Source organism: Cydia splendana, chromosome 24 (assembly GCF_910591565.1).
Source record: "Cydia splendana chromosome 24, ilCydSple1.2, whole genome shotgun sequence".
Lineage (NCBI taxonomy): Eukaryota > Metazoa > Arthropoda > Insecta > Lepidoptera > Tortricidae > Cydia > Cydia splendana.
The window spans coordinates 5,349,688-5,362,518 of NC_085983.1; the positions used below are offsets into that span (position 1 = coordinate 5,349,688).

Below are 12,831 nucleotides of genomic sequence, written 5' to 3' on the forward strand. Positions count from 1 at the left end.
ACTCAAAAATATGTCCCATAGTTCTTAATTCGCTGACATAAGAGCTATTAAAAACCGCAGCACCGGACGTCACTCCGTAGTGCGGAGTAGTGTGATAACTACCCTCAATGAGGTTATGATATAGTTTTCATATATAAAAACTGTTAGCGCAGTAGATTACAATTAACCAGTGGGGAGCAAATTAGGCACATTTTACGATATAGTCGTTCGATTCGTAACTGGCCTGGAACGGCTAATCCTTTGTCTATTGTTAAGTAAAACCGCACATGCCATTATCTGCAAAAAGAGGGTCGTATAAATTCTAATTGTATCCTGAGGGCGGGCTAGTCCAACGCTAAAAAAAAACAGATGACACATTTTCGACTGGTTCTGCAGCGCTCGACTCGCCGCCACTCAGTAATTACTTATTCTGTGGTAGAGGGACCACACAAGAAGTGACAAATATTTTTCCATTTGTTCATTTTGAATCTTCTTGCAATTTTCATAGTAGTTGTAATTCAATAACCGTTTAAAGCGACCGATGCAGGTAGTAGCACACGCCGTTTTACTTAACAATAGCCAAAGGATTTGCCGTTCGGGGCCAGTTACGAATCGAACGACTATAACAGTATGAAAGAAGGCGAGTCCGTGTCAACGTTGAAACTACCTACGCATGGCAATAACTTTTACAAAGTACATTATATGTTTAACAAGCCATAGCCTACATCTTAAAGCAGTTGTCACCAAGGGCCCGCGAAAAGTAATGGCCTGCCTGCGGCCTTCGGGTTAAAAACCGGAAAAGCGCGAGTCGGACTCGCCCACCGAGGGTTCCGTACTTTTTAGTATTTGTTGTTATAGCGGCAACAGAAACCGGCTGTCACGGTTCATGAGATACAGCCTGGTGACAGACATATAGACGGACAGTGGAGTCTTAGTGTGGTTTTATAAAATCAAGCGTTTCATTGTAATCATTGAATTGCTGATCACATAAAGATTTAAGGCTACCTTCTGTGGGTAAGCCGGAGCTAAATTAGTTTAATAATTCAAGAGCTACAATATGAAGTACAATATTTTACAATGTGTAAGTTTTTAATGAGCCGTCATACAGTCTGACAAAAAGGAGTAGAAATTAAAAAGTGGCAACACTGTAGTGTCGTCCCTATCAAACCAATTTATAAGAAAACGGGACGACACTACAGTGTTGCCACTTTTTAATTTTATACTAATTTTCGTCAGACTGTAAGTTTCACAACTCTTTAAGTAAACTTAATAATTAAAAATAAAATATCTATGATAAACTATCATATCTCACACAACTAAATACCTAAAACATGGATCCAAGTGTCTTTTTTATAAATTAATAGTGGAAACAATTTTTGCATAATAATAAAGGCCTGCCCAGACGGGGACAATTTTTCGCCAATCTGATTAAATTGTCCGATCAAATCAGGCCGACCGGACTCAAACGCCAATTTGGCTCGCCGAATTCGACCGCAGATTATGATTGATATTACCGATAAAATGGGGTCACAGAATAAATAATAGTACTACCGTACAGAAAGGACACTTCCTACAAACCCGAAGTTTGACAGCGATTCAGGGTCGAATCATGCTATCCCTTTCTAATATATAGCACTATCCTTTTCGGCTATTTAGGGTTGTCAAAATTCAAGTGATTATCTTATCTGTGGTGACTGTGGTCGTGCACGCACAAGGAAGTCAAGTGGTGCCAACCCTAATAATTGCTCGGAGCAATGCCGAGCCGAACGGAGCCGAGTTCGACCGAAGTCAGGAGTGTCTCCCCACTGATGGGGTGCGGACTGCGGACGCAAGAATACAATTTGTGACGCTTGTACAGTCACCTGCAATAATATGTTACTCTTCGGAGGCCCCAAAAATATCTGACACGCTCTAATGGCTCTACAAATAAGATCGTGTCAGATATTTTTGCGGCCTTCGTTGTGTAACATATTATTGCAGGTGACTGTACTCGCGTTTGGGGGCCATTTTTTTTATGTAGAGCGCTCAAATAACACCAATAATTTAAAATTGGTGAAAGTGGCCAAATTGGCGTTTGCGCGCGGCCGCACGGCCTGGTTTGATCGGACAATTTAATCAGATTGGCGAAATTTTGTCCCCTTCTGGAATGATCTTTAGCATTCAAACATACAGAATACAGTTACTTTATACAAACTAAATTCAGTATCTTCACAATGGCATTAGGTACGAATACCTCTTCTTCAATTAGGAATTAAGGGTTTTACACACATCCCATTTATTATAAAACGTTACAATATTCAAAACATTCAAAAATATTTTTTTATTATTTAGGTACCTTTGAAATGCCTAAACTTACCAAAACTAAAAACAAACAAACTCTACAATGTCATTCCAAAGGTTATTTATAAGAAAATTAATTTTATTACAATAAATGTAATTAAAGAAATAATTTTTGAAAAAGTAATAATTATTTTTTTTAGTACTGTCACATACAGGGTGACATAAAACGTGATAATAAAATACTTTTGTCAACTTGGCAAGAAGATCGAGATTGAAAGGTATTTTTAAAGTTACAGGTTCATTTAAAATAAGTAGCTATTTTTGGACCGTTAGCCATATTGTGCGAGGTGATTAGGTAGGTCATACCATCATACTTTGACGACCTTGATACTTTGATATTTTGACGACCGGTCTGGTCTAGTGGGTAGTGACCCTGCCTATGAAGCCGATGGTCCCGGGTTCGAATCCTGGTAAGGGCATTTATTTGTATGATGATACAGATATTTGTTCCTGAGTCATGGTTGTTTTCTATGTATTTAAGTATTTATATATTATATATATCGTTGTCTGAGTACCCACAACACAAGCCTTCTTGAGCTTACCGTGGGGCTTAGTCAATTTGTGTAAAAATGTCCTATAATATTTATTTATTTATTTATACTGAACAACTTTTTCTATGGGACCAACTCTGAAATCACAAAATTTTTTTTGGCCGTTTCATAGATTTTGGTCGAGTGGATGTCGACGACTTTTCATATGTGAAGGCCATTTTTTTTTGGGATTTAGGGGTTGGTCCCATAGAAAAAGTTGTTCAGTATGTCATTCAGTCCAAAAATGACCCTGTATTGTATATTAGATATTTTGTACCTTTTGTCAATGGGGTTGGCCGGTCGAAGTATTTAGCAGATGGCGCCAGCATAGCTTGCCCTGTCAATCCCTAGAACTGTGTCAAATTTTGTTTATTTAATGGAATTTTATGCCCTGGATGCCAGCCCTTTAAGCCCAATCTCATAGAAAAAGGGGCAAGCTATGATGGTGCCATCTATGCAAACCTTCAACAATTGCCAACCCCTGTACAGTCACATCTCATATGTATTGTATAGCGATGTACATCATGTACATTCAGCAAAACTAAAAGTCCTTGAGAATTACGATAAAGGAGTTAATAAACAAATCTAACACAAAAATTGCACACGAGTTAAACATGTTTGGGGGCCCAAATAGACCCCAGGAATGTGGGATGAGGCAGGTGTACGAGTTTTACAAAGAATCCCTAAATACCATTGACGTATTATATCTATGGACTGGTGTTGGCTTCGCGGTCAAAAACAGTATAGTCAACAAATTGGAGGAATGTCCTATTCACATCTCTGACCGTGTGACAACCCTGCGTATACACTTAGAAAATAAAAATTACCTCAATGTTGTCGGAGTCTATGCACCGACCTTGCAAAGGAGCGATGACGTCAAAGATAAGTTTTACGAAGAGCTCACTCAAACTCTTTCTAAGATCCAACCCAGGGAACAGATTTTGCTGCTGGGCGATTTTAACGCAAGGGTCGGCCGTGACTGTCAGGCTTGGCCTGGGGTGTTGGGAAGGCATGGTGTTGGGAATATGAACAGTAATGGCTTGCTTTTACTATCACTCTGTGCCAAATTTGATCTAGCTATTACTAACACTATGTTTAGATTACCCGCTAAATATAAAACAACATGGATGCACCCTAGGTCCAAGCACTGGCACTTAATAGACTTCGTAATTGTGAGGCAGAATAATACTTCCCAAGTCCGTATCACTCGCGTCATGCGAGGAGCTCATTGTTGGAGTGACCATCGGCTTGTAGTTACTAAGTTAAGACTGCGTCTTCACTTACCCCGTAGATCTCAAGGAGTGAAACCTGAGCGCCTAGATGTAGGGAAATTAGAAGTTCTAGAAAGTAAAAAGATCTATGCTCAGGCAGTCACTAATGCGATTCAAACTCTAAATTATGATAGTGGTGACCCCATTGATACCTGGAATTTGGTTTCGTCCAGAGTAGTCGACACCGCCTCTCAGATACTTGGTGTTAAATCTTGTAGACGTGAGGACTGGTTTGACGATAACGACGAAACTCTGACTGAAGCACTTAGGAAACACCGGGCCCTGTTGCGTTTGAATCGTAGTGACCAAGCAGACGCAGTCAAGCAGAATGGAACTCTTCTTCGGAGAAAAATCAGGGAAGTAAAGGACAAGTGGTGGCATGACAAAGCCGCGCGCATACAATGGCTTTCTGACACGAACCAGTTGGGTGCGTTTCATAATGAGATCCGGCAGCTTGTTGGTCCGATAAAGCGAAGTTCTGTGCCGTTAAAGTCTTCCGACGGAACTCAACTTGTTACCAATAAGCTTGACGTGCTCAAGAGGTGGGCAGAACATTTTAACAGCTTGTTAAATATTGACCGTGCTGCAGATATGCAGCATATTGACTCGATACCAGCTCTGCCTACTGAACAAAAACTGGATGAGCCTTTGTTATTGCGTGAGGTTGTCACTGCCATACAACAACAACAAAACAAGAAAGCGGTGGGCGTCGACAATGTACCTAGAGAGCTATTAAAGTACGGAGGGACGGAGCTTCATGAGGCGGTCTGGAAGCTGTTCTCTAAAATGTGGGACGAAGAGCGAGTACCTGCTGACTTTCGAGTCTCTCGCATCTGTTCCTTATACAAGAACAAAGGAGACCGCGCTGACTGTAACTCCTACAGAGGTATATCCCTTCTAACTTCTCCGGGGAAGGTCTTTGCCCGTATTCTACTAAACCGCTTGATGCCGCTATCGGAAAGCATTCTACCTGAGACCCAATTTGGCTTCCGGCCAGATAGAGGCACCTGCGAGGCTATTTTCTCTATACGGCAACTGCAAGAGAAGTGTAGAGAGCAAGGTCAACCAATGTATCTGTGCTTTGTTGACCTAGAAAAAGCCTTCGACAGCGTGCCTCGCGAAGCTTTATGGGTGGTTTTGGCGAAACTGGGATGTACGGAAAAGTTTGTTAGGATGATCCGGCTATTGCATGACAACATGCAATGCTGCGTAAGTGTCAAGGGCGAACAATCAGAGTTTTTCTCTGTTAGCTGTGGCGTGAAGCAGGGCTGTGTGCTTGCGCCCACTCTATTCGCCTTGTACTTCGCAGTAGTAGTTCGGGAGGCACTACAAATTTCTTCTGATGGCATTCGTATTCGCTATCGCACCGATGGTGGCATATTTAACCTAGCCCGGCTAAAAGCGCGCACCAAGGTGTCTCACGCAGTCATAACGGAGATGATGTATGCAGATGACCTGTGTTTTGTGGCCGAATCTCCAGGTGCTCTACAACAGCTTATGTCGAGTCTTGATGAGTCATGTCAAAGATTTGGCCTAAAAATAAATGTCAAAAAGACTGAAGTTCTGGCCCTTGACATAATTGCCAATTCCCAGATTGACATTAAACTCGGCCGGGACTCGCTTAAGCATGTAGAGCAGATTAAATACCTGGGTAGCACTATTACAGCCAAGTGCCACCTTGACAATGAAATAAACTGCAGAATAGGAGCCGCTGCAGCAGCGTTCGGAAAACTTCGTTCCAAGGTGTTTCGGTCGCACGACATAAAGCTCTCTACAAAGGTTGCTGTATACATGGCTATTGTCCTGCCAAATCTCCTCTATGCCTCAGAAACGTGGTGCGTATATCGGAAGCATATTCGCTCATTGGACGGATTCCACCTAAGATGCCTCCGCGACATTATGGGCGTCCACTGGTCCGACCGTGTTCGGAACACGGAGATCCTTAGACGTGCTGATGTCGCCGGAATAGAGGCCTACCTAATGAGACGACAGCTACGATGGAGCGGTCACGTCTCCCGCATGTCCCAAGACCGAGTCGCGAAACGCATCTTCTACAGCGAACTGCAAACTGGTAAGCGAAAGCAAGGCGGCCAGTTTCTGCGGTTCAAAGATGTGTTGAAGCGGCATATGAAAAGAGCTCATATACAGCCATTAACATGGGAGACACTAGCTGGTGACCGTCCACAGTGGAGACATATTGTGCAGACGCAGGTGCGTGAATTTGAAGCCAGGCGACGCACAGAGCTCGACGTTAAGCGTGACGAGCTAAAGGCCAGACCACCTGTGGCCATCACGTATAATTACGTCGGAGGGGTGCTGACATGCAGCGAATGTGGCCGCACATTTGCTGCAAAGATTGGCTACGTCAGTCACCTGAGAGCGCACCAGCGACGCTCTCAGCTGTAGCAAAGCAGTCGCTGTAGCCGAAAACGGCTAGGAGATGATGATGGACTGGCCTTACGGGCACTAAAAATGGTACTAGTTCAGCGGTGTGACTCACCAATTCGAGCCAATCGCGCAGCCTAACGCAGCTAGTTGCGAACAATCGCGCGCGTGATGCGAACTCATCAACCAATCGCGTGCGTGATGCGAACTCATCAACCAATCGCGTTGTAGCGGTGTCACACCGCTGTACTTGCCCCATTCTTATTGCCCGTAAGGCCAGTCCTGAGATTTTATACGTCAATGCTAAATACCCACACATTTATGGACTTTGTATATGTGCAGGGCCACAAAGAGTACAGTCATGTAAACCCTTCTCGTCCCTGTTTATTTTAAAATGAGCCTATGTAATTATTTCCCCAATTATTTTAAGTTGTTACAAGATTTTTAGACTTTTTAAAAATGTTAACGACATTTCATCATTTCTCACTCTGAATCGTATCTGGTTCAGCAGGTAAGTATGCATTGCAGTTCAGCAGGGAAACGCAGCGGGGGACCTTTGAGCCAGGTACGATCCAGGGTGGATTATTTTAGATTTAATTTTATAATATTGATTGATGAAATTGTATGTATGTAGATTAATTTCATGTTATTATAAAATGTAATTGTACAAGTGCAATCTGATTCTACATATTGTACTGGCAGCAATGGATTCAGATAATACACCCTATAGGGTGGCTAAAAAATAACTGCATTCCTGTTGCCAGGGAGGTTTTGGGATTATACTGAGCAACTTTTACTATGGAACCAACCCCGAAATCGTGAACCACCGTGTATATAACAAATCAAATTTTGAAGAAATAAATAAAAAATAACTATAAAGAAATAAAAGAGGATTATAAATTTAAAACTGCGAAAATGACTGGGACTTAGGAGGATACACATTATAAATACAAAGACAGTTTCATATGTCGGCTGGGTACAATAAGTAATTTCTAGACCTTTTTTTAACCCAATCCATTCTAGGCATAACCAGTTGGTTTTCGATGGTACTGAGGCATAATTTAAGCTAAAATTTAGTCATTCTTAATGATCATCAATCTTTAACACTTTTACCTTCTGAGTGTCACTGTACGGCAGCATAGCCACCGAGGCAGTTCGTTTGAAACTGTGTGTAAACTCCAGCACTGCAATCTTCTTCGGCATCGCCACAATCACTGTATGTCCAGCCTCTCCTTCCATAACGTCAATCTGTATGATCGGACACATTGACAACACCGGGCAGTCATATCTTTCCATGAAGTTATACTGTTTCACTGGCTCCGAGTTGAACAAATCAAATTCTCCGTCACCAGTGTATGGTGCATAATAGATACGTAGCACACCCCAGTTGGAACCGACAAATGCGACATCACCATATACCCGGACGACTACTATGTCACGCAATGGACCTTCCGGTATAGTGTGGTTCAGGACATACATCCATTGGATGTAGACTCGCCAATCCATACGTTCTAGAAAGTTGTATTCCCTTAGCTGGTGCAGCAGATTCGAGTCCGAATCAATACTACAGGTAAAATGGAGGTCATTATCGTTAACTACAGTATAAATGTTACGTTGGAACGTTAACACATGAAGCATATCTGTAAAACCTAGACACATGACTCCGTCTGATGAGTTGGTTATAAACTGCTCAGTGAGACCACCATCCTCTAACAGGCATACATATATCTGGTCTTCTAATGTGACATAGTATACCTTGTTTTTAGCCAATATAAATGACTTAACATTGTCAAATGTTACATTTGTTTCATATTTAGGATTCTGAATCGCTTTCCTGATAATAAATAAATGAAGATGGTAGCTAAGTATGATAATATAATCATCATTCTCCGTATATCTTAAATAATCACCGGTAATGCTTGAGCGTTTCGATTTCTCCAAAGTATCAATATCATAGTACTCTATGGCTCCCTTTTTGTGAACACCAATGATCCCGTCTCGAAGTATTTTGAAATTTTGTATTTCCTCACTAATACCGGATGCTGCTGCGAACTCATCTCGCTGCTCTCTGGCCTGAGAGAGCTTCGACCAAAGAGATAACGAGCGGTAAATATGGAACCATAAAACACCAGGTCGCGCTTTGATTCGGGCTATCTTATAGATGTTCCTAAAGTCCCGTCTGCAGTGCAATCGCCATAAATGGTCGCTTCTGGACATCCCGTCGACTATCATCTTCCACCTTGAGCACACTCGGCGGCATGCCGTAAGGTCCTGCGCACTTAGCAACGAGAAAATGAACAGCAACACTTCGGTAGGCAAGTTGCCTATGTAGCATTCCATGTCGTATGTCATTTTGCTGATTTGTGAATTGGCGGGGTTGAACACTGGTTTAGGATCGCTTATACATACATTTTTTTAGGGTTTTGTGGGATTTTAAACCATTTTCGCATTGTTTGTCAATACTGAAACAGATGTACTGAAGGAAGAAAATATCGATCAAAGGACACAACTGTCACTAGTGTAGTGATATGCAACGCCACTTGAATCGACAATCGGTCGAAAATTTTACAATCTTGTTTAATAATTTTAATTTGCTGTGGAATTAAAGTAAGAAATTATATTAAAAAAGATTATTACATTTTACTTACTTTTCGCAATTTTTAATTCCTTTGAATGCTGAATTTTTATTTTGATTCAACAAATTCATAGACAAGAGAAAAGTCTATACAATGGATTTGTAAAAAAAGTGCATTCGATTGTGATGAGAATAGGCCCCCAAACTGTCACCTAAATGTCAAATCAAAGCAAACTCATAACGGCTCCTTTTATTTTATTGTACCCAAAACATAGCTTGTTATTTGAAACTTTATTTACCATGTCGGTCTTTAGAAACTTAAGAGATGCATGTATTAATTTCCAAGAGGATCTAGAAAATGATTCTACCCAGTTATTCTGTGCTAGAATCGGGCAATCTTACGATGAAGAAATTGTCAACAAAATGCAAGATTTATCATTATTTTCTGCCAAGTTAAGGCTTCTGCAGGCAAAATCTATATCTAGTAAGTACAGAACTAAGTAATCTATATCTATTACATTAGTACAGTAATTTTATTTTTATTTATATAGCCCTTTATTCTGAACATGATTGTTGGTTTTTAGTTTTGAATGTTTATATGAAGTCTCTTGGTTCAGTGTGCCTGTCGGCAAAGGCCTCCTCCAACTCCTTCCAGTATTTCCTCTCTCTTGCCACCCTTGTCCAGAGTGGTCCCACTGTGAGTATAATTTCGTCTTCCCATCGTGTTAATTGAGGGCCTTGCGATCTTGATCCATCTGTAGGGTGCCACATGAGAATTCTTTGGCTCCACTTCTCTGTTTTGCATCTTATCAGAGTCTCAATCTCAAACAGAGTACAGTAATTAGATTTTTATTTATTTTATGGTTTGTGTGAGTTCAACTGTTATATATAATATAACACAAAAGGCTGTCCTTAGATTTCTGAATAAACCTAGCAATAACACATGTCTATGAAAATATCATGTACAAGATCTAATAAAAATCATATGTGGCTTTCCAGCACAAAAGGGTCGAATCCTTATGCTTCAAGTGCAATAAGGATGTTTCCATCTGAAATTCTGATAGATAGGTCAATGCAGATGAAGCATTAGGACCCTTTTCTGATGGAAAGCCTCATATGTTCAATGCAAGTCACATAGGTTCTTTTTGCTAAACATCTTTCCCATCAATTTCTGAACTAATACCATTTCTACTATTCCACCTTCTAATTTACTTAATAAAGTAAAAATGCTTGTATCATTACAGTGGGCCCCGATCGCCCACAACCCAGCTCCGAAGAGGCAACAATGGCCCAGTACGAAGACACAGCCACATGGAAAGTCCTGGAACAGAAGACTGTGAAGAGTGTTACCCAGTTCCATGATGTGAAGAAGCTGATAACTACACCTGATAGCAAGCTCGAACCAGAGCAGATGGAGAGGAAAGAGTATGGAGATTTTTTATTATCATTACACCTTATAAAACAAAGTTCCCCGCCGCGTCTGCCTGTCTGTATGTTTGCGATAAACTCAAAAACTACTGAATGGATTTTCATGTGGTTTTCACCTATAGTTCGTTTTTTTTAGCATTAGAAAGAACTTGAAAGAAGGTAACCGATCTTGACATGTCTTTTAATTGAATAACGCTTTTTAAAAATCAGTAACTATTACTTATGAAAGCAGAAGAATATAAATGATCGTATTAGATTCATATTTGTTACATATTTGTCCTAACTTATTATTAAAGTGTGTTTTTCAATTAAAAGACACATCAAGATTGTTTACCTTATTTCTAATGCTAAAAAAAACGAACTATATAAATAGAGTGATTCTTGAAGAAGGTTTAGGTGTATAATTTGTAGTGATGTACCGACTATTGATTTGGCCGACTAGCCGACTAATCGGCGCTCGAATGGCCGATTAGTCGGCCGACTAGTCGGCTAGTCGGCCAGATCATTAGTTTCGTATAAGTTCAGGTGAAAAACAATTGTTTTGCTCCTTTGGTTGCGCTATTCATCATATTAGCTTGGCTAAAAGGTGTTCTCTACAGGTTCAAAGACCTATCACAAAAATCCTCGTTCAGTTTCTGTCTTTAGTTCTTTTATTTTACAATCCTGAGCAGACCGTCAGTACAGCTTGTAGGAGGTATTTTCAAGGCTCTATTTCCCGTACGTAGTCGCCAGTTAAGAACCTATCCCCTGTGGTCAGCGTCTTTACGAGCAACGTGCCCTGTCTAAGTCTCTAAATTTTGCAATAACATGAATAGTTCCTCATGGCCAGTCATGGCTCTACCATTAAAAAAAAAAAAAACTAAATAATAATTTTAAAAAATCGACTTGCACATGAAATTACACGAGAATCAGTTGAGATCGACCTGTAGAGGAAAACACCAGCCCACCAACATACGATAACCATCAAACGGTCAATTATTTACATGAACAAAAGGTTTCGTATGCATCCTGAATAGGTATTTTAGTAAAATAAACATAAAACATATGGTATTCTTTCACTAATAAAGTGCCGACTAGTCGCCGACTAATCGCCGACTACAAATGTGGCCGGATAGTCGGCTTTCCCGACTAGTCGGCGACTAGTCGGCGACTAGTCGGTACATCCCTAATAATTTGCTAACCCGTGCGTGCGAAGCCGGGGTGGGTCACTAGTTATAGAATAGAATATAAAAACGTTTATTGCAATTATGTGTGTAAACTTAAAATTCTTGTTATCATGATTAGACCATGGGTGACTAAATGGCGGAATTGGCGGATCGCCGACCTATTTAATTTTTTTGCTTATTTAATAAACTCAAGGTGAAACGGACCGCGATGGTCAATTGGTCATTATATTTTAAGAACCGGACCCCTGAAGAAACTAATTGGTGATCCCTGAATTATTAGACAGTCATTTTAACATACACAAATTGGTTACAGAGAAATCATCGCCAAGCTAAAAGAATACAAAGACCGAGAGGAAAAGCTTCGAGAAATCGAAGCGTTGCTAACCAAGGCTGATGAGGAGCATGGTGCGCTGCGGAGACAGTGGGATGAGGAGTTGGGAGAACTGAGGGATATGAGCGAGCAGGCGAGCGTGGATGATGAGGTTGCTGAGGGACCTTTGCATAAGTAAGCATACAGAGTTTCGCGATCAAAATGATTCAATGAATGACTATGATAGAAGACCTAAAAGTAGGGTGAGCTCAGCGGGCACAGCATGGTTCCAGTTTTATCGCCTCTATGCCCGTCATTTTCGCCCTTACATACTTGTTAGAATGTTGTTACGTGAGGAAACCGGACTAATCCCCATAAGACCCAGTTTACCCTCTGGATTGGAAGGTCAGATGGCAGTCGCTTTCGTAAAAACTAGTGCCTGAAGATGATGATCTAGTTTTAACATTTAAACTTAGTCGGTCCATAAGTTCTGTCACAAAGGTTTTCACTGATAAAAAAGCTATAGGTTCAGTCAGTCGCAGAGAGAGGTAACCCCCTCCTAACAAATTTCTATGCAGGGGGGGTCACCTCTCCTCACTCACATCACTTTACATTCCTCATATTTTGTTGTTACAGTAAACTGCAAGCGCTTATACAGAAGATGGAGATGATGCGATGGCTGATATCTCGGCTCGTGACCGCGCGGTGTCACTACGACTGGCTGTCGGACCCAGACCGCCGGCTGCGGGCGCTCAAGATGGCGCGCGAGACCAACACCATCGAGGCTTATACTGGGATGTAGCAAGCTATAAATATTTTTTTTAATATATCATAACTGAAATTTGTT

General features: G+C 41.0%; 2 protein-coding genes across 2 annotated transcripts in view; one reads left to right on the forward strand and one right to left on the reverse strand.

Annotated features, from left to right (window-relative positions):
• The window catches only part of LOC134802393 (uncharacterized), a 329,661-nt gene extending 320,650 nt beyond the window's left edge, over positions 1-9,011 (reverse strand). Inside the window, exon 1 of the mRNA XM_063775035.1 lies at positions 7,556-9,011. Coding sequence (XP_063631105.1) covers positions 7,589-8,857 — 1,269 coding nt within the window. The 5' untranslated portion in view covers positions 8,858-9,011 and the 3' untranslated portion in view covers positions 7,556-7,588. The remainder of the gene's footprint in view (positions 1-7,555) is intronic.
• A 315-nt stretch (positions 9,012-9,326) lies between these two features.
• On the forward strand, positions 9,327-12,825 carry LOC134802441 (uncharacterized). Its single transcript, XM_063775106.1, has 4 exons — positions 9,327-9,564; positions 10,325-10,505; positions 11,988-12,179; positions 12,621-12,825. Exons 1-4 carry the CDS (start codon positions 9,381-9,383, stop codon positions 12,784-12,786), a joined length of 723 nt encoding a protein of 240 aa, XP_063631176.1. The 5' UTR covers positions 9,327-9,380; the 3' UTR covers positions 12,787-12,825.
• The last annotated feature ends 6 nt before the right edge of the window (positions 12,826-12,831 follow it).